The sequence below is a fragment of the Macaca fascicularis genome, chromosome 14 (assembly GCF_037993035.2).
Source record: "Macaca fascicularis isolate 582-1 chromosome 14, T2T-MFA8v1.1".
Lineage (NCBI taxonomy): Eukaryota > Metazoa > Chordata > Mammalia > Primates > Cercopithecidae > Macaca > Macaca fascicularis.
Genome location: NC_088388.1, coordinates 116,883,482 through 116,903,783, shown reverse-complemented (window position 1 = coordinate 116,903,783; position 20,302 = coordinate 116,883,482). Strand labels below are relative to the sequence as shown.

The 20,302-nt window shown below is 41.8% G+C and overlaps 1 protein-coding gene across 1 annotated transcript in view; it reads left to right on the top strand.

Moving 5' to 3' along the window:
• Positions 1 to 20,302, top strand: part of SMIM35 (small integral membrane protein 35) — a 47,256-nt gene that overhangs the window by 8,643 nt on the left and 18,311 nt on the right. Inside the window, exon 2 of the mRNA XM_065529025.2 lies at positions 16,842 to 16,989. Within this exon, the coding sequence (XP_065385097.1) occupies positions 16,842 to 16,989 (148 nt within the window). The remainder of the gene's footprint in view (positions 1 to 16,841; positions 16,990 to 20,302) is intronic.

Here is a 20,302-nt window from a genome sequence, read left to right as displayed (position 1 = left end):
ACTCGAACATATATGACTATTAAAAAGCACACATGCAAAAAATAAATTAAAAACATTAAGGATGGGCCAGGTGTGGTGGCTCACACCTGTAATTCCAGCACTTTGGGAGGCCGAGGTGGGTGGATCACCTGAGGTCGGGAGTTCAAGACCAGCCTGGCCCACATGGTGAAACCCCGTCTCTACTAAAAATGCAAAAATTAGCTGAGTGTGGTGGTGCGCACCTGTAATCCCAACTATTCAGGAGGCTGAGGCAGGAGAATGGCGTGAACCTGGGAGGCGGAGCTTGCAGTGAGTAGAGATCACGCCACTGCACTCCAGCCTGGCTGACAAAGCGAGACTCTGTCTCAAACGAAACGAAACAAAACAAAACAAAACAAAAAATTAAGGATGGAACAAACATGTGAGAATTGCAGCTTCCCTTCAAATCACTCCCAGACAGTTCTGGGGTCCTCAGCCAGTGTCCCATATTCAATGTTTGGACCAGCCTCCCGGCCACTCTTGGCAGGGGCCATTGCCCCTCTCTGGCTCTGTGCAGCAGTGTCTCCTGTGGCCCCTGGTGCCAGGGCAGTGGCTACCCTGTGGAGGCCTGGAAAAAGCCCTGGCCCCTGCCCACACCTGGTGTTGCTGCTAAAGCTCACGCTGGCAACGTCCCTGGGAAGTTTGGTGAAATAGCACTCTTACTTAAAAATATATGTTTTTGGTTGCGAAAGTAGTACATTATGATTATTGGCAAAATCATCATCATTTTCACTTGCTCTTTTACTTTATTTTATTTTTTTTGCATTTCTTCAGCCTGTGCCATAGGCATGAGGCTGCAGGAGGAAGGAAAGCTGAAGGGCAGGTTTTCCCCTTCCCCATCCTGGCCCAAGACCTGTGACACTTCGTTCCTTTAGGTCATGTCCTTTCCAGAAGACACCTCCATCTCTTCCGGGATGGCCTGCTGTTTGGCTCTTACTCATGTGTTTAATCTAGAGCCGTGGTTTTTTTTTGTTGTTGTTGTTGTTGTTGTTTTCCCATACTTTATGACTTTTGCCTCATTCCAGAGCCAGTTGTACCATTATTTACTTAATATTTTTCTTTCTTTCTTTTTTATTGAGATGGAGTCTCACTCTGTCATCCAGGCTGGAGTGCAGTGGCGCAATCTTGGCTTGCTACAACTTCGCTGCCCGGGTTCAAGTGATTCTCGTGTCTCAGCCTCCCGAGTAGCTGGGACTACAGGAGCACACCAGCAGGCCCAGCGAATTTTTTTTGTATTTTTAGTAGAGACTGGGTTTTGCCACGTTGGACAGGCTGGACTCAAACTCCTGACTTCAGGTGATCCACCCACCTCAGCCACCCAAAGTGCTGGGATTGCAGGTGTGAGCCATCGTGCCTGGCCTAATATTTTTCTTAAATCTGACTCACTTTTTAAAATTAATTACCTCCTTTAACCTTGTTCTAAGAAATAAAATCCACAAAATCAAGATTTGATATGCTAGTTAGGTCTCTTCTTAAATATGTGAAAATAAATGCATAGCTATTAAAACAATAAATGGCTCCTGGGTACCACCTCCCGTGTTACCAATGGAGGCACCCCCACCGTGGGGGCGGTGATGGGGAGGCATGCAGAGAGAGGCCTTGGTGAGATTCCATCTGAGCCCCAGAGGCACCTCCTGAGACTGTCCATAAGCCACTTGAAACATGCTGGGCTGCTGCCCGCATCTGCTTCTTCCCAAGACACAGACCCTGCCTAGCAAAACTTAGGCACTCAAGCCAGTACCCTGGGACAAATGTGGAGGGTCACAGAGATCCCCAGCCCACAGAAGGCATTTGCTTAGGCCGCTGTAAAGGAAGCTTTGCCTTGACTCCCCCCAAGGTGAGTGGCCATAGCTTATACTCAAAGTCTCATTTTGGCTGCTGAAATAACTTATTTGCTTCTCTGTCCACGGGGCTTCTCCATCCACTAAATCCTTCAAACAGAAGCACTGTGTTCTCCATCTCTCCCTCAGTCTCTGGACAGGACAGTCTAAGGTCTGGGGTATACATCACTCACCAGCCTCTTCGTTTTATGAAAGACAACCTGGAAGGTCAGAGTGGCTCTGAGATGGCTGTGGCTGGCTGCGGGTGTATTGCCCATGCCTGCTCCTAGATGACATCTTGGCCGTCCTGAGCCACCATCAAGACTCTGTTCAGGAAAAGCCAGGACAGAGGAGCTGAGCTTCAGGGTGTCATCTGTCAAGAAGGCCCCAGAATGCCAAGCTCCAAAGCCCTGACTGGGGCCAGGGTTCATTCTTTGTATATTTTCTCTGTCTCTGTCTCTCTCCCTTTCTCTCTGTTGTCAGACACACAACAAGTGTGTGTATTCTAGAATCCTTGTTAATTGGTTAATTTAGTTAAAACCAGATGAGATCACCGATAAATCCATGTCACAGAACACATGTAAACATGTCACAATATGTAACCCCCTCAGACCCTGGCAGATGCGCACAACATGTGGGCCACTGACACAGGGACAAAGTGTGTGTCATTTCTCCCAAGGTCACCGCATTGGAGTGGTGGCTGACTGTCAGCAGCCGGTTTACTCCTAAACTCAGTCAGTAGAAGGAAGGCTCACTTCTATTCCTTGACGTCATCTTGCTTAGGGAAGTAATAAAACTGAGTGTTCTTGGGACTGGCTTCTACAAAGAAATTTAAAATGTTTATTTATCTTAAACTCCTTGACTCAAAACAATACATTTTCAAATCTAAACATCCTTCTCTCTAAACTTAAGTATATTCAGTATGACTCTCACTTTCTTCCTCCTCAATGTAAGATAATCAGAACTAATTACTTTGGGAAACTCCCTATACCGACTCTCATGTGAATGGACTTTGATGGACCCGTTCCTCTGTCCTCCAGACCCAAATGGTGTCAGTCTGGCTGTGAAAGAATCCCCTGGGGAACTTACTGAAAATTACAGATTCTTGGGCCCACCTCTGGAGAGCTTCCTTGGATAGGTCTGGAGTGGGTCCCAGGTACTCCATTCTTTGAAAGATCCATAGGGAACTCTGAAGAATTTGAGAACAGCTGCTCTACACCTGCCCTGACTTGCCTTAATTGTAGGGACAACTTGGCTCAGACTCAAGGCAAAGTTCTTGATACCCAGGGGTCTGTTGAGATGGAGGGCTGAGCAGGCAGGAAACTACCTGATGTTAAGACTACATTTCTGACATAGCCAGGCACCAGGACTTACAGCTTCTTGAGGCTTCCTGGTTCTTCATAAACCCTATCATCAGTGCAAAGGTTGATGCCAATCTTCCTGTGTGCTTGGAAGGAGATCACACATCCATCTAATCTAATGTGGTATCAGACCAATGTGGCATCGTCACTTAAAGAGAAAGGGGCCCGACTCTGAGCCTTGTTTTATGTCACAGGAAATTGTGATCTGTCAGGGGCTGTTTCTATCCATCTCATTCTTGTATTAGAGATCAAAGGCAGACTTTTGGTTGTCAGTAGGTGGAGATCTCTATGGGCTCATGTAACTTGGTGCCTAACTGGTCTCTTTCCAGAGGAGGACAAAGGCTACTGATAAATTAATGAAGAGCTGCCTACACTCTTATGCTGTTCTAGAAAATTTCACTCTAAGTGAAGGAAAATAACTTATCGAATATCTACCATGTGTCAGGAACCATGTAACTCTCCTTTCACACACACGTCTCACTTAATCTTCACATTAACCTTGTGAAGTTAATATTTTAATTCCCATTTCAACATAAGAGAGGATTAAAACTCAATCTTGCCCGGAGTAATGATATTTTAGCTTCCAGATGGCCTGGCTCTAGGTCTCTTTCCATCATCACACACTGCTAAGGCACATATCCCAATGGTCAAGAGTTACAAAGATCTGCCTGAAATCTGCTGTCTGTTCATTCATTATACTGGGTTGAAAGGTTCGGCACTGTACATTATCAGAGAGGGAGTGAGGGTAAAGTTTAGAGAACAGTCAACAAACCAGTGGGTCCAGTTTCAAACAGGAGATACTCGATTTTGTATTGTTATTATGTGATTGGTTCCTTTTTCTTCAGCAATATTCATCACACGAATATTTCTACTGAAAAAGATGAAAATCATATGAAATTGATGGTACTTGTTTTGACCTTTAAAAATGGCAATTTTATATGTTCAAGCTAATACTAAGGCAAAACTTGAAAGGCTCTTTTTACTTCTACTCCCTACCCCACTCCCCTGGTTCTTCATAAACCCTGTCATCACCTGCTTTACACCTGCCCTGTCTTACCTTAATCATAGGGAGAACCACAACTTGGTGAGACCCCCCCCCTCTCTCTCTTTGTGTGTGTATGTGTGTGTGTGTGCATGTGTGTATACCACAACTAGAATTATATGATATCTATTCTTCTGCAACTTGAACTGATCTTTAAAAAATGGAATTGATGAGCAACAAATGAGCAACAAAGGAAGAATTCTTGATTCCAGCTGAAGAAAAGTGTAGGCTCCATAAAACCTGATGTATTGAGGGTGAGGGGGCTTAGAAGCCAATGGAGATGAAAATGTTCCATTTTTCTTGCCAAACCTGGACCTTGGGCAATATCATCTCCACATCTGCCTCCACCATTGATCCTAATAGTAAAGCCTAGGGCCTCCCACTAGGGTTTGTTGTACTCAGGTTTTGAGTTTTAGAACTTCCTTCTGGTTTTGTTTGATGTATTGCTAATCTTGCAGGGGGTTGTGCTGCTCGCTTGTTCATTTTTTGTTTTGTTTTGTTTTAAAGTTCCTTGTCAGTATGATCTAAAAGCTAGAGAGGTCCAATCACCTGCTGGAGGTTTCTTCTAAGTGATCAAACTAGGATTTTTAAATTTTTAAATTTTTTGTTGGTAGAATGAACTTTTTTTTTTTTTTTTTGGAGACGGAGTCTCACTCTTGCCCAAGCTAAAGAACAGTGGTGCGATCTCAGCTCACTGCAAACTCTGCCTCATGGGTTCAAGCAATTCTTCTTCCTCAGCCTCCTGAGTAGCTGGAATTACAGGTGCCTGCCACCACACCTGGCTAATTTTTGTATTTTTAGTAGAGATGGGGTTTCACTGACCTCAAGTGATCCGCCCACCCTCAGCCTCCCAAAATGCTGGGATTACAGGCATGAGCCACCGCACCCATCCTAGAATGAACTTTAAATGGGAGTTAGAGGGGCATTTGGAGAGAAATCATGATTTAGATGGGCAGTGGGATGACCACGTGCAAGATCTCCTGGCCTTAGGTCAGTTCATCCAAATGGCTTGGTAAATAGTAAGGTTCATAATGGCACCATTGCCTTCATGCTGCTTGGCATGTACTCATGGCTGTATTTTTTTTTTTTTTTTTTCAATTCTGCCAGACTTCTCAGTGACTAAGATTTGGTTTCTGGAATGTGAGTAGATGGATAGATAAGTACAATTAGGGTAGATTCTTACCCTAAGTGTAAGGATCTTGATACTTCTGCTTTTTGCGTGGGTTTTGAGCGTTATGTATCTGCAGGAAACCTGGATTATAGAAAATGTATTTCAATGCACTTCTTCAAGTTTAAGAATTTAGGAAATCCTCTGTCCGCAGGATAATTTAGACAGAGATACATATAGGCTGACATTTTATTGCTTTTTTTTAACAGCTTTGTTTAGATATAATTCACATAACATACAAGTCACCCATTTGTTTTTAATATAGTCACACATATCTGCAGCCACTATTACAGTCAATTTTAGAACACTTTCATCACCTGAAAAAAAAAACCCATACCCTTTAGCTAAGATAACCCCCTCTTTTTCTCCCCACCTCCCCTGGGCCCCCATAATCTACTTTCTTTTTCTTTCTCTTTTCCTTTTTTTTTTTTTTTTTTTTTGAGATGGAGTCTTGCTTTGTCATCTAGGCTAGAATGCAGTAGTGCGATCTCAGCTCAGTGCAACCTCCGCCTCCCAGGATCAAGCGATTCTCCTGCCTCAGCCTCCTGAGTAGCTGAGACTACAGGCATGTGCCACCATGCCCGGCTAATTTTTTGTATTTTCAGTAGAGACAGGGTTTCACCGTGTTAGCCAGGATGGTCTTGAACTCCTCACCTTGTGATCCGTCGGCCTCGGCCTCCCAAAGTGCTGGAATTACAGGTGTGAGCCACTGCGCCCAGCCTCTACTTTCTTTCTCTATGGATTTTCCTCTATAGATTTTCTGGATATTTCATATAAATAGAATCATATAATATGTGGAATTTTGTGACTGGCTTTTTTCACTCAGCATAATGTTTTTGAGGTTAATTCAAGAAGCATGTATCAATACTTCATTTCTTTATATGACTGAATATTCTGTTATGTGGATATACCACATTCTGTTTATACATTTGTCTGTGGATTCCTTAAGATTTTCTTTTCTAAAAAAAAAAGAAAAAAGAAAAAAGAAAAAATCTTTTACCAAATACCGAGACTTCAAGGAGAAGGATTTTCCATGTATAAGACTGTGTTATCTGTGAATAGGGATATTTTCATTTCTTCTTTTCCAATCTGGATACCTTCTATTTCTTTTTCTTGACTATTTCCCTGGCTAGAACCTCCAGTACAATGTTGAACAGAAGTGGTGAGACCAGACATCTTTGTCGTGTTACTGATCCTAGGAAGAAAACATCTGTCTTTTACCATTTAGTATGATTGCTGTGGATTTCTCATAAAGGCTCTTTGTCAGGTTGAGGAAGTTCTCTTCTCTTCCTAGTTTGTTGAGCGTTTTTATCATGAAAGAGTGTTTGATTTTGTCAAATGCTTCTCCTGCATCTATTGAGATAATCATGCGATTTTAAAAATTCTACTGGTAAGACGTATTACAAGAATTGATTTTCAGATGCTAAACTAATCTTGCGCTCTAAGGAGAAATCCAGCTTGGTTATAATATGCACTTATTTTTAGATACTGCTGGAATTGGTTTGCTAGTATTTTGTTGAGGATTCTTTTTTCTTTTTCCACATACAATCGTTCGCAATTGTTGAGGATTTTCGCATCCATATTCATAAGATATATTTTTTCTCTGGTTTTCTTTTCTTGTGATGTCCTTGTCTGGTTTTGGCATCGGGGTAATATTTGCCTTATAAAATGAGTTGGGAAGTGTTTAGCCTCTTCTATTTTTTGGAAGAGTTTGTGAATAACTGATATTAATTCTTTAAATGTTTGGCAGAATCAGTGGGAAAGCTAACTGGGCTTGGGTTTTTCTTTGTGGGCATTTTTTTTAATTGCTAGTTCAGTCTCTTTATTTGTTATGCCTATTCAGACCGTCTGTTTCTTCTTGAGTCAGTTTTGGTAGTTTGTGTGTTTCTAGGAATCTGTCCGTTTCATCTATGTTATCTATTTTGTTGGTGTACAGTTGTTCATTGTTATTATTTATTATTATTTTTGTTTCTGTGACATTGACAATGTCCCCTCTTTCATTTCTGATTCTAGTAATTTGAGTCTTTTTTTTTCCTTGTTTAACTTAGCTAAAGGTTTGTCAGTTTTGTTGATCTTATGCCAATTTTTTGTTTGTTAGTGTTCTCTATTGTTTATTTTATTAGTTTCCACTCTAAGCTTTATTATTCCCTTTCTTCTGCTAGCTGTAGTTGAATTTGTCTTTCTTTCTTTCTTTCTGTCTCTCTCTCTCTTTTTTTTGGTGACACAATCTCATTCTGTTGCCCAGGCTGGAGTGCAATGGCACGATCTTGGCTCACTGCAACCTCTGCCTCCCAGGTTCAAGCAATTCTCGTGCCTTAGCCTCCCAAGTAGCTGGGATTACAAGCATCTGCCACCATGCCCAGCTAATTTTTGTATTTTTAGTAGAGACAGGGTTTCACCATATTGGCCAGGCTGGTCTCGAACTCCCGACCTCAAGTGATCCACCCATCTCAGCCTCCCAAAGTGCTGGGATTACAGGCATGACCCACTGTGCCTGACCTGTCTTTCTTTTTTTAGTGTCTTAGAAGATCAGGTGGAAGATTAGGCCATTGATTTGAGATCTTCCTTCATTCCTAAAGTAGGCATTTACAAATATAAATTTTTCTCTGGTCATTGCACCCCACAAGTTTTGGTATACCGGGTCTTCATTTTCATTCATCTCCAAGTTTTTAAAAATTTTCCTTTTGATTTATTCCTTAATCCATTGGTTATAGGTTGTATTTAGGAGTGTGTTGTTTAATTTCCACATATTTGTAGAGTTATTCACATTTATTTTGCTATTGGTTTCTAATTTTATTTCATTGTGGTCAGAGAATATACTTTGTATTATTTTTATCCTTTAAATTTTATTGAGGTTTGTTTTATGGCTTGGCCTATGGTCTATCCAGGGGGATGTTTTATGCGCACTTGAATGCATATTTTGTTGTTGAGTGGAGTGTTTTACAGATGTCTGTTAGGTGTAGTTGGTATGTAGTGTTGTTCAAATCTTCTGTTTCCTTGATCTTCTACTGAGTTATTCTATCCAATATTAAAAGTGGAATTTTGAAGGTTTCACTTATTATTGTTGAGTTTTCTATTTCTTCCTTCTTTTCTGCCAGTTTTTGCTTCATGTATTTTGGTGCTTAATGTTTTAATGCTTTTTTCACTATTTTAAAGCAGTTACTCTAGGATTTACCATATATATCTTAGCTTACCAGAGGTCACTTCAGATAGCTTAATACCAGTGATGTATAGAAATATTACTCCTATATAGCTCTAGTCTCTTCTCCTCTTTTGTGTATTATTGTTATATATGGTATATATTATATATTATTATATTATACAATATATTATTGTTATACATATGTCACATCTATTAATGTTACAAACTCAGCAATATATTGTTATAATTATTACTTTATCAACTACAGTCTTGTCTTTTGCTCTATACTGCTTTGCTCCCATCCACCCCTTAGTGCTCTTATTGACAAAAATATTACATTTCTATATGTTATAGGCCTAACATTACATTATATATTTTTTAGATATACATAATTTTGTATGATTGCTTTTTAAATCAGTTATGAGGAGAGAAATATGCACTTATACATTTAAAAAATTGTTACTAGTCCCCTTTGTTTTTGTGTGTATGTATTCAAATTAACACAAGATCATTTGCTTTTAGCCTGATGGATATCCTTTGGTATTTCTTGTAAGGTGGGTCTGCTAGCAACAAATTCCATCAACTTTTGTTTATCTGGGAAAGTCTTTAGTTTGCCTTCATTTTTGAAAGATAGCTTTGCTAAACATAGGACTTTTGGTTGACACTTTTATTTCTTTGCGCATCAGTCCCTCTGACCTATAATGTTTTTGCTGAAAAGTCAAGTGCTAATCTTATGAAGATTCTCTTACAAGTTCCCAATGAGTTCTTTTTCTCTTGCTGCTTTCAGGATAGTCTCCTTGTCTTTTACTTTCATCATTTTTTACTATTATATGTCTGTTTGTGAATCTCTTTTAGTTTTTCTTACTTGGAGATTATTTAGCTTCTGGATGTGTAGGTTATTTCTCTATTTTTTTTCTGAGACAGAGTCTTGACCTGTTGCCAAGGCTGGAGTGCAGTGGCATGGTATCAGCTCACTGCAACCTCCGCCTCCTGAGTTTAAGTGATTCTTGTGCCTCAGCCTCTCAAGTAGCTGGGATTACAGGTGTGCACCATCATGCCTGGCTGATTTTTTTTTTTTTTTTTTTTTTTTGAGATAAGATCTTGCTTTGTTACCCAGGCTAGAATACAGTGGTGCAATCTCGGCGCACTGCAACCTCCATCTCCCTGGTTCAAGCAATCCTACCACCTCAGCCTCCCTAGTAGCTGGGATTACAAGCATGTGCCACCACACCTGGCTAATTTTTGTATTTTTAGTAGAGATGGGGTTTCACCATGTTGGCCGGGCTGGTCTCGAACTCCTGACCTCAAGTAATCTGCCTGCCTCAGCCTCCCAAATTGCTGGGGGAGCCACTGTGCCTGGCCAGGTTATTGTTTTTCAATAAATTTGATAAGATTTCTGCCATTATTATTATTGTTTTGAGACAGGCTATCACTCTGTCACCCAGGCTGGAATGCGGTGGTGTGATCATGGCTCACTGCATCCTTGACCTTCTGGGCTCAAGTAATCCTCCCGCCTTAGCCTCCCAAGTAGCTGGGGCCACATGTGTGCACCACCACACCTGGTTAATTTTTGTATTTTTTGTAGAGATACAGTTTCACAATGTTTTCCAGGCTAGTCTTGAACTCCTGGGCTCAAATGATCTACCCACTTCAGCCTTCCAAAGTGCTGGAATTACAGGAGTGAGCCACTGTGCCAGGCCACTAGCTCCTCTATTCTTGTACAGCCTTAAAGAGGCCATTACAGAACTCCTGGACTAGGCAATAAATTCTGTGTTGGTCTGATCCAGTTTCCTAATTAACTGAATATAAGCCTTAATGTCATGTCTCCCACCAAAGCTACCTGTTCAGATAACTGGGTATTTGGTACTTATTCCATGTATTCCATGGCAGAGACAATAATTCCTCAAGGTTAAGTCACCACCTTCTCTTGCCTCCCAATTAGTCTTCCTCCCTTCATTTTTGCTCTGCTCTGATTTATTCTACACATGGCAGCCAGAGTTGTTTTAGAAAGGGCACATTTGGTCATGACGTTATACTGCTTAAATATTTGAGTGGTCTTCCATTTTTCTTATAATAGAGCCCCAAATCCCTAAAATGGATGATAAGACCCTGTTTATCTCTCCTGCTTCTTCTCATGCCCCTTTCTCTCTGTGCCCCACTCTCTGCTCCAGCCCCATCTTCACTCCACACCTTGCATGTACTCCAGCCACACACAAATCTTTCACATTTTTATTGTCCAAGTATCATGCTCTACCCTGTTTTGAGCCCTTTGTGCATGTTGTTTGCTTTGCCTAAAATGTTGTTATTATTTTCTTTTCTGATTCCTATCATTTTTCAGGTCTTGCTTAAATGTCAGATTCAGGAAAGGCTCTCCTAACCTCCTGGAGTAGTTCAAGTCCCCCTGTTTTTAATTTTTATTTTTTGCTTTCTGTTATGAAAACAAAACAAATGCCCCAGGAGAAGGGTCCATGTTACCAGAAACATCAAAGAGTGCTTTCTACTGTTTTTATTCTGTTGTATTGAGGCCAGCATTGCAATAAACAAGCTAAAACTACTTACACTGGACTCATTTGCAGTAACTGACATTTACAGGAATATACTAGAAATGGCACCAAAAAGTTTAAGAACAGTGATGGTAAACTTGCACGTACATCATATAGAAAAGTAACATTTTAAATATAAAAAAGAAAGACTTCCTGGAATTGTTATGCCAGGTATTAAAGAACAGTGCCACACTGGACGTGACCAATTCTTTACGTGGGTGTTATTCTTTCCCAAAAGACTGTCAAAAGCGTGAATGCTGCAAAAGAACAAAAATGAAAACAAACACAAAGGAAAACGTGTCTTACAGTTTATAAACAGGACGACACTGACCAGCACAAAGAGGGATCTGGAGTCCAGTTCATGCCCGAAGCCTGCCCTGCCGGCCTCCAGGGGTCATTCAGAGCATTCTCAAATCCATTTCCGACACACAACTTGTCACAGCTCCTCTCCCCTTGAAAAAAGCATGTTAGAAGCTGCCCTACAGGTCTGAGCAGTGGGACAATCTAATTGAATCACTGAGGCCTCCTAATACATAAGAAATGGACATGATCATCACCCTCAGCCCCACGGCAAGGGTGTTGAGGAAGTCATCAGTCCTCCAAAACTCTGAAAAGAAACTAGAGTTGAAGTCTGGACAGAAAGCTTTAAAAAAGTGACAGCACCAATGCAGTCACTCAGTGTGCCCTAGGTGGGCTGTCAGGGTCAGCAGCTTCTTTCTAGATGAAAGGAGTGGAGGCGACAACAAAAGAGTACCCATTCTTCCTTTTGTTATTGGAGCAGGAGTACTAAGCAAACTAGGTACTGGCATTGGCGGTATTACAACCTCTACTCAGTTCTACTACAAACTATCTCAAAAACTAAATGGTGACATGGAACGGGTCGCTGACTCCCTGGTCAACTTGCAAGATCAATTTAACTCCCTAGCAGCAGTAGTCCCTCAAAATCGAAGAGCTTTAAACTTGCTAACTGCCAAAAGAGGGTGAACCTGTTTATTTTTACGGGAAAAATGCTGTTATCATGTCAATCAATATGGAATCATCACCGAGAAAGTTAAAAAAATTCGAGATCGAATACAACATAGAGCAGAGGAGCTTCAAAACACCGGATCCTGGGGCCTCCTCATCCAATGGATACCCTGGATTCTCCCCTTCTTATTATTAACAAAAAGTAATTAAAAGTTTAACAAACTGGCTGAAAACTCACCAAGTGTCAGACTCACCAGCAATCAGAAAAATGGTAATTTACCAGCATTTCCTCATTGGAGTTCTCTCTCTGGTAAGGGCATATCTAGATATGTAAAGGTCAGTGGACTCTGAATCAATTTTATGGTTTTCAAAAAATCACCATGTATTGGCTGGGCATGGTGGCTCACGCCTGTAATCCCAGCACTCTGGGAGGCCGAGGCGGGTGGATCACTTGAGGTCAGGAGTTTGAGACCAGCCTGGTCAACATGGTGAAACCTCATCTCTACTACAATATAAAAATTAGCCAGGCATGGTGCTGGGCGCCTGTAATCCCAGCTACTCGGGAGGCTGAGACAGGAGAATCACTGGAACCCATGAGGCAGAGGTTGCAGTGAGCTGAGACTGCACCACTGCACTTCAGCCTGGGAGACAGAGCGAGACTCGACTCTTGTCTAGAAAAAAACAACAAACAAACAAACAAACAAACAAAAACCCACCACGTATTAGGATACTAATGATAGTCCCTATATCCATCCAGAAGTTCCAGAACTGCTGGCATAAAGCACTGACTACTCCACGGCTCCACACTTAGCGCCTGCCTGGAGGCTCCCGGACGCCGAGGTCCAGGAGAATGCCTGGTTTCAGTCATTTCTGGGCTGTGACAACACGTGAGCAGGGAGCACTGTGTGAGTCTCTGGGAGGGAGTCCTCCTGGGGCCCAGAGACTCCTCCACCCCTGAGGAGGGCAGACAGGTTGGGGAGAGCCTGGCCAGGGCCCTAGAGACAGGCAGGGGGCAGGCATGCCCCACCCATGCACGTCCTTCTGTTCTGATAGCACCTGGACCCCCTGTACTTTTTCATAGAACGTAAGTTTTTGAGCAACTGATTATTAGGGTGCTCATCTGTTGAACATACCTCCTCATAGAACATGAGCTCCATGAAGGCAGGGCTCCTATGTGCCTTGACCACTCTATGCCCAGTGTCTAGTACAGGGCCTGGCACATAGTAATAACTCCATACATCCTTGCTGAGTGTGGAAATTAATGCTCTTTGGGGCACAGAATTCAAGGGCTGGCATGGGAGGTGGGCAGGGAGAAAGTCCCGGGGCTTTACTTAGAGCTAATGTGGACCTGGTGGAAAAGTTGTTTAAATCTCAGATGGGCAATTTGGGAGGCCGAGGCGGGTAGATCACTTGTGGTCAGGAGTTCAAAAACAGCCTGGTCAACATGGTGAAACTCTGTCTCTACTAAAAATACAAAAATTAGCTGGATGTGATGGCGCGTGTCTATGGTCCCAGCTACTCAGGAGGCTGAGGCACCAGAATCCCTTGAACCCGGGAGCTGGAGGTTGCAGTGAGCTGAGATTGTGCCACTGCACTCCAGCCTGGGTGACAGAGTGAAACTCTGTCTCAGAAAAAAAAAAAAAAATTCAGAAGGAAACTCCTCACCACTTGTATCCATAACCGCAATTTGGACTTACTAACTGACAAGTCTAATGGGCACATATTCCAAGGGGAACTTTCCTGAGAGTTCCACCCTGGGCTAGTGTTATAATAAGGTAGTTGGCTCCTCGTTCCCCTTGTCATTCTTTGGGTGAATAGCTTGGTGCATATAGAAAGTAGCCATTTCCCTCCTACTTTCACCCTTCACATTGTGGACACTGAGCCTGTTCGTTTGTTTGTTTGTTTTGAGACAGGATCTCACTTTGTCACCCATGCTGGAGTGCAGTGGCACAATCTTAGCTCACTGCAACCTCTGCCTCCCAGGCAATTCTCCAAGTAGCTGGGACTACAGGTGTGAACCACCACGCCCAGCTAATTTTTGTGTTTTTTGTAGAGATGGGGGTCTTGCCATGTTGCCCAGGCTGGTCTCGAACTCCTGAGCTCAAGCAATCTGCCTACCTCGGCCTCCCAAAGTGCTGGGATTACAGGCATGAGCCACTGGGCTGGGCCCTCTAAGCCTATTGTAACCCATAATTGGAATGGTGAGTTTGGGAATAATATTCATTGAGTGCTCTATTTGTAGCAGACATGTATTATTTTATTTTATTTCTTCTCTCTCTCTTTTTTTTTATATGGAGTCTCGCTGTTGTTGCCCAGTCTGGAGTGCAACGGCACTATCTCGGATCACTGCAACCTCCACCTACTGGTTTCAAGCGATTCTCCTGCCCCAGTCTCCTGAATAGCTGGGATTACAGGCGCTTGTTATCATGCCTGGGCTAATTTTTGTATTTTTAGTAGAGATGAGGTTTCACCATGTTGGCCAGGCTGGTCTTGAACTCCTGACCTCAGGTGATCCGCCAGCCTCAGTCTCCCAAAGTGTTGGGATTACAGGCATGAGCCACCGCGCCTGGCCTATTTTAGATTAATTCATGGTAATTCCAGGTGTTAGGTACTTTTATTATTTCCATTTCATAGATAAATGAACTGGGTTTTGAAGAAATTAAGTATCTTGCTCATGGACACATTGTAAGTAACTGGTAAAACTGAGATTCCAGTTCACGTCTGTCTGGCACAAGCACCCAAACACTTCACTTTTGTTCTATATTGCCAAAGGATTGTAGAATTCTATAAATGATTTCTTTTTGTCTGATGGTCTTTTGAAATTTCATTTACACCTTTCACCTGAAGTGCCTTTTGAAACTGTCATCTTGAAGTCCCCTGAGGGAGGGAGGCACTTTTCTTTTGATATCAGATCACTGAAACCCCAAATCTGTGTTCACCGTTCCATGTTTGAGTCAGTGCAGGCCTTGCGCTCAACTTTCTTGATTTTACAAGGACATTTTCCAGAAGCCAAAGCAACAACGACAACAGAAAAAGTCCCTTGACTATACAGAGAAGGCAGTTTGTAAAGAAATAGGAAAGAAAATACACAGGAATTTATTAAATTTAAATTATATTTAAACAGATAATGTTCAAAGGCTCTAAGTCTGATGCTTGTCAAAGGACTTTGACCCAAACAGAAAGGTAGATTTTAAAAAGTATTCCACAGGGTAAGGTTTGGGTGAGAAAAAAGTCATTGAAACATAGACCTAAATTAATAAATAAGGCTTTTCTCAGCTACATGGTCCTGACGAAACAGCTTTGAAGTCTGTCTATGTGTTCTAGAATCCTTGTTAATTGGCAACCAAGAGCAATCCCTCATACAGATCTTTCAATTAAAAAGCCTAAATTAAATAAAATACCAGGTAAAGACTTTCTGCTACCAAAATTGTTCAAAGCCTGACTTAATTGATGAGAGCTGATCCTTCTTCACTTTTTGCCTTAACTATAGAGAAAAAAATAAAAATTTCAATATGTGTGCATGCAAATATCTAACATTATTATGTATTAGTTTTTTGAATGTAAAAAAATTAGAAAAACAGAAATGACACATAATCTCATTCTCCAGAAAACTCCTTTTTTTGTTGTTGTTTTTTGTTCTGAGGCAGAGTCTCATTCTGTTGCCCAGGCTGAAGTGCAGTGGCATGATCTCGGCTCACTGCAACATCTGCCTCCTGAGTTCAAGTGATTCTCGTGCCTCGGCCTCCCGAGTAGGTGGGATTACAGTCTCCTGCCACCACGCCTGGATGCTTTTTGTATTTTTTGATAGAGAGGAGGTTTCACCATGTTGGCCAAGCTAGTCTCAAACTACTGACCGGAAGTGATTGCCACACCTCAGTCTCCCAAAGGCTAGGATTACAGGTGTGAGCCACCATGCCCAGCCTCCCGTATTTGCTTTTCTTAGAGTAATACATGTACCTGTTTAAAAAAAAAATGAACTATGCAGGAAGATATAAAATGAAAAACCAAAGCTCTTTCCTACCACCACCCAGTTCCTCTCCCAGATCATCACATTAATTTTCTTCTGCATCTGTCCAGGAAAATAAGGTGTATATATACATTAAAATGCATATCATGAAATATATAGTCTTTTAAAAGAATTTTACCATATCCATTTAACTTTGCTTTTTCATATATAATGTCTTGGAGATTTTATAAACCAGCAAATAGAGACCAATTGCATTTTAAAAGTTATTATTTTTCATTTTGAAATGATTACAAACCTGTAGAAATTTGGAACTACTGTGTATTAAACAACAACAACAACAACAACAAAAATGTTCTTGAGTGATTTGAAAGTTACTGACCTGATGCCCCATCACGCCTGAATACTCTAGAATGTATTTCCTACAAAGATGTTTCCCTACATAACCATGATACAGTGATCAATATCAGAAAATTAATAACAATACACTATTCCCATCTAATTCTCACATTATTCAAGTTTTGTCAGTTGCCCTGATAGTGGCTTTTATAGCAAAAGGATCCAGTTCAGAATCACAAGTTGCATTTAGTTGTCATGTCTTTTTATTCTGCTTCAGTCTGGAGTATTTTCTCAATCTTCTCTTGAATGATCTTTATACTCAGGCTGGAGTACAGTAGTGTGATCTTGGCTCACTGCAATCTCTGGTTTCTGGGCTCAAACCATCCTCCCACCTCAACCTCCCAAGTAGCTAGGACCATAGGCGTGCACCACCACACCCAGCTATTTTTTTAATGTTTTTGGTATTTTTTTGGTAGAGACGGGGTTTTGCCATGTTACCCAGGCTGGTCTCGGACTCCTGGCCTCAAGTGATCCTCCTGTCTCAGCCTCCCAAAGTACTAGGGTTACTGGTGTGAGCCACCGTGCCTGGCTGATGCTGGGTTCTTCTCCTCGCCTCCCCTCAGGTGGTATGCCGTTTCTGTTTCTCATTACTGATGAAGCTCACTGTGGTCACTTGATTAAGGTGGTGTTTGCCAAGTTTCCCAACTGTAAAGTTATTATTTTTTTCTGTTTGTAATTAATAAGTACTTTGTGGAGAGGAATTTGAAACTAAGCATGTCATTGCGCAGCAAACTTTTATTTAATTAATTAATTAATGTCTTTTGGACTCATGGTTTCTATTTTATTCAGTGGGTTGTTCCCACCATCACTTATTTGGATACTCAAATATCAAATCAAATTTTGATACTCTCGCTTTCCCTTCAAAACCCAACAGCCACTGCTTTGTCCAATAGAAGCTAGCTTATATGTCTTTTGACATGCCCCCATTGTTGTTTAGGACCTTCCTTATTGTTGCTGTTATTGTTTTGGCACAGAAAGATGATTCAAATTCATCTTTTACTTTCCCTGCTGGTACTGAAATCCGCCATTTCTCCAAGGGACCCTGGTTTCTTTGAGTGGAAAATGGCATTTAGAAGCCAAGATCTTGGTGGTAGATGTGTCTATTGATATTGGGACATTGCTGCCTCAAGCCCTCTTAGTGGACAGAGCTACATACATCCATACACGTCTACGTTCATTTCTATATCTATTTATATGAGGTCACGCCAATAACTTCAATTCCAATCTAACACCACAAGGTTTATTCTAGGTGTCTCTCTTTTTGTATTTGTAACTCTTGTTTCCAACAGTGTGAAGTCTGGCTTCCGTTAGTCTTAACATACTTACTTAATCCTTTGTACATAATCAATATCGATATTGTTATTGATTGATCAGTATCAATCAATATCTAGTCTTTGCTGCCACGTCCCCTCTAGCAGTAATGCCTGTCTTTTTCTGTTTGGGCTCTGATACCTTATGCTGGGCTGCTCCATCATGGCCTTTCTTTTTGCTCTGTTGGGCTCTGACTCCACTTGCTGGGCCATAATCCCCAACACTGCCATGGATGTCCTCTTCATCCCATTCAGGCTCTGACTCCACATACCAGGCTATCCTCCACCTAGAATCCTCCTCACCCTGCTTTGGCTCTGATGCTCCAGGTTAGACTACCTCATTCCCTATGCCTTCCTCTTCCTGCTCAGCCCTGACTCCCCACACCAGGCTTCCCATCTTCATGGACACCCTCCTCCCCCAACTTGGGATCAGGCACCTTGTGCTGAGCAGCCCTCCTCCATGGACCCTGCTTCACACTGCTCAGGACCACCATGGTGCCACTCCAGCACCAATGGCTGCTGGGCCCGAGAAGAACATGTAGATGTTCTATTATTTAAGTTCTTTTATATTTGAAAATGTCTGTCTTTTATCTTTATATCTGAACATGTTGGGTTGTTAAAGTATTTTTGGATTTCATCTTTTTTCTCTTAGAACCTTGTAGATTGTGCTCCATTGTCTCCCAGCATTATGTTTCTGTGAAGAAGCCTGGGACCAACATAAATTATGGTGCAAGTCGGGCGCAGTGGCTCACACCTGTAATCCCAACACTTTAGGGGGCTGAGGCGGGTGGATCACTTGAGGTCAGGGGTTCAAGACCAGCCTGGCCAACATGGCGAAACCTCATCTCTACAAAATACAAAAATTAGCTGGGTGTGGTGATGCATGCCTGTAATCCCAGCTACTTGGGAGGCTGAGGTGGGAGAATCACTTGAACCTGGGAGAGAGAGGTTGCAGTGAGCTGAGATCATGCCACTGCATTCTAGCTTGGGCGACAGAATGAGACATTGTCTCAAAAAAAAAAAAAAAATAGTTCTATCTCCCTGCCCATTCCCCAAAATATTTTTATGTTTCTGCATGGATAATCAGGGTCTAGTTAGGAAACATAAGCCACAACAATCATTTTACCAGAGAGAATTTATTCTAGAGAACTGTTAACTAGGTAACTGAAAAGACAGACAGAGAACACTTGGTGATGTGGAGGTAGCAATGCAGGAGGCAGCTGCTAGCATTAAGACTGGGGAAACAAAGGGAAGAACTTGGAAGTATCAAAACACAGAGCCTGGGGGAGGACCTCAGACCTCTGGGAAAGTGGGCTTTGGCAGTCTAGTGCTGGTGTTTCTGGGGCAGAAGGTAGAGTATAGCGAGACTGGTTCCATGAATTTGGAAAAACTGCGAACTAGACCCAACTGATACTAGAAGAAACTGCTGGGGTGAAAAAGAAACACTGGGTGATGCTGACAGTGATATGACAATAGGAAGCAGATAGGGGGTAAGTTCCCTCTTCATCCTCCAGCCTTGTAGCCTCTCTCTATTGCCTCCTATTGGCAGAACTTCCCCCAGCTGGCAAGAAGAAACTTTTGCGGAGTCCTCACTGTAACATCACAAAGCCAAATGGAGAGAGTGGGTTTGAAATTGAGAAACAATAGCTTAACTAGAACAACACTTTAACTAAACTATATCTTGGTCTTGAGTATTAAGCTAACCTCCCACCTCAGCCTCCTGAGTAGCTGGGGTTACATGCGTGTGCCACCGTGCTTAGCTACTTTTTGTATTTTTGTAGAGATGGGGTTTCGTTGGCCAGGCTGGTCTTGAATTCTTGACCTCAAGTGATCAGCCTGCCTTGGCCTCCCAAAGTACAGGGATTATAGGTGTGAGTCACTGCCCTGGCCTCTTAAGTAATATTTTATTGTATATCAGATTCTTTGTCCCTCTTTTGCGTTTGATTTTATTTACTTATGCTCTACTTCACACGTGTGGTTGCTATGTCCTTTATTTGAGTGATTAAGTCCAGACATTCTGTTTGTCTGACATTGATGACAGACTATTCTCCTGTATCTTGATTCTATTTTCAAAAAGTGAAATTACCATTTTTACCCCAAACAATATAGCCACGAATTTCTCCTCCTCCTCCTCTTCTTTTTCCCCTCCTCTTCCTCCCTCCTCCTCCTGTCCTCCTTCCCCTCCTCCTCCTTCTCCCCCACCTTTTTTCTTCTTCTTCTTCCTCCTCTTTCTTCTCCTCTTCGCCTTCTGCTTCTCCTCTTGTTCCCCCTTGTTTTTTCTCTTCCTCCTCCTCCTTTTGCTTCTATTTCTCTTCTTCCATCTCCTTCCCCAACCTCCTAATTTACCCCTTGACCTTACTTTGTTTTTAGACTTTTTTTTCTCTCCACCTTCTCCTCTTTCTTCCTCATCATTCTAAGTAAATTTTATGCCAATTTTCTTCTTTACAAACTGAAAACCCACATTTCCCATGTCAACATTTTATATATGAATAAGCATAGTTTTATTTGTAAAATCAATTTGTAATTTTTTAAAAAGGGGTTTTTATAGAATTAAGATAGTATTTTGCTC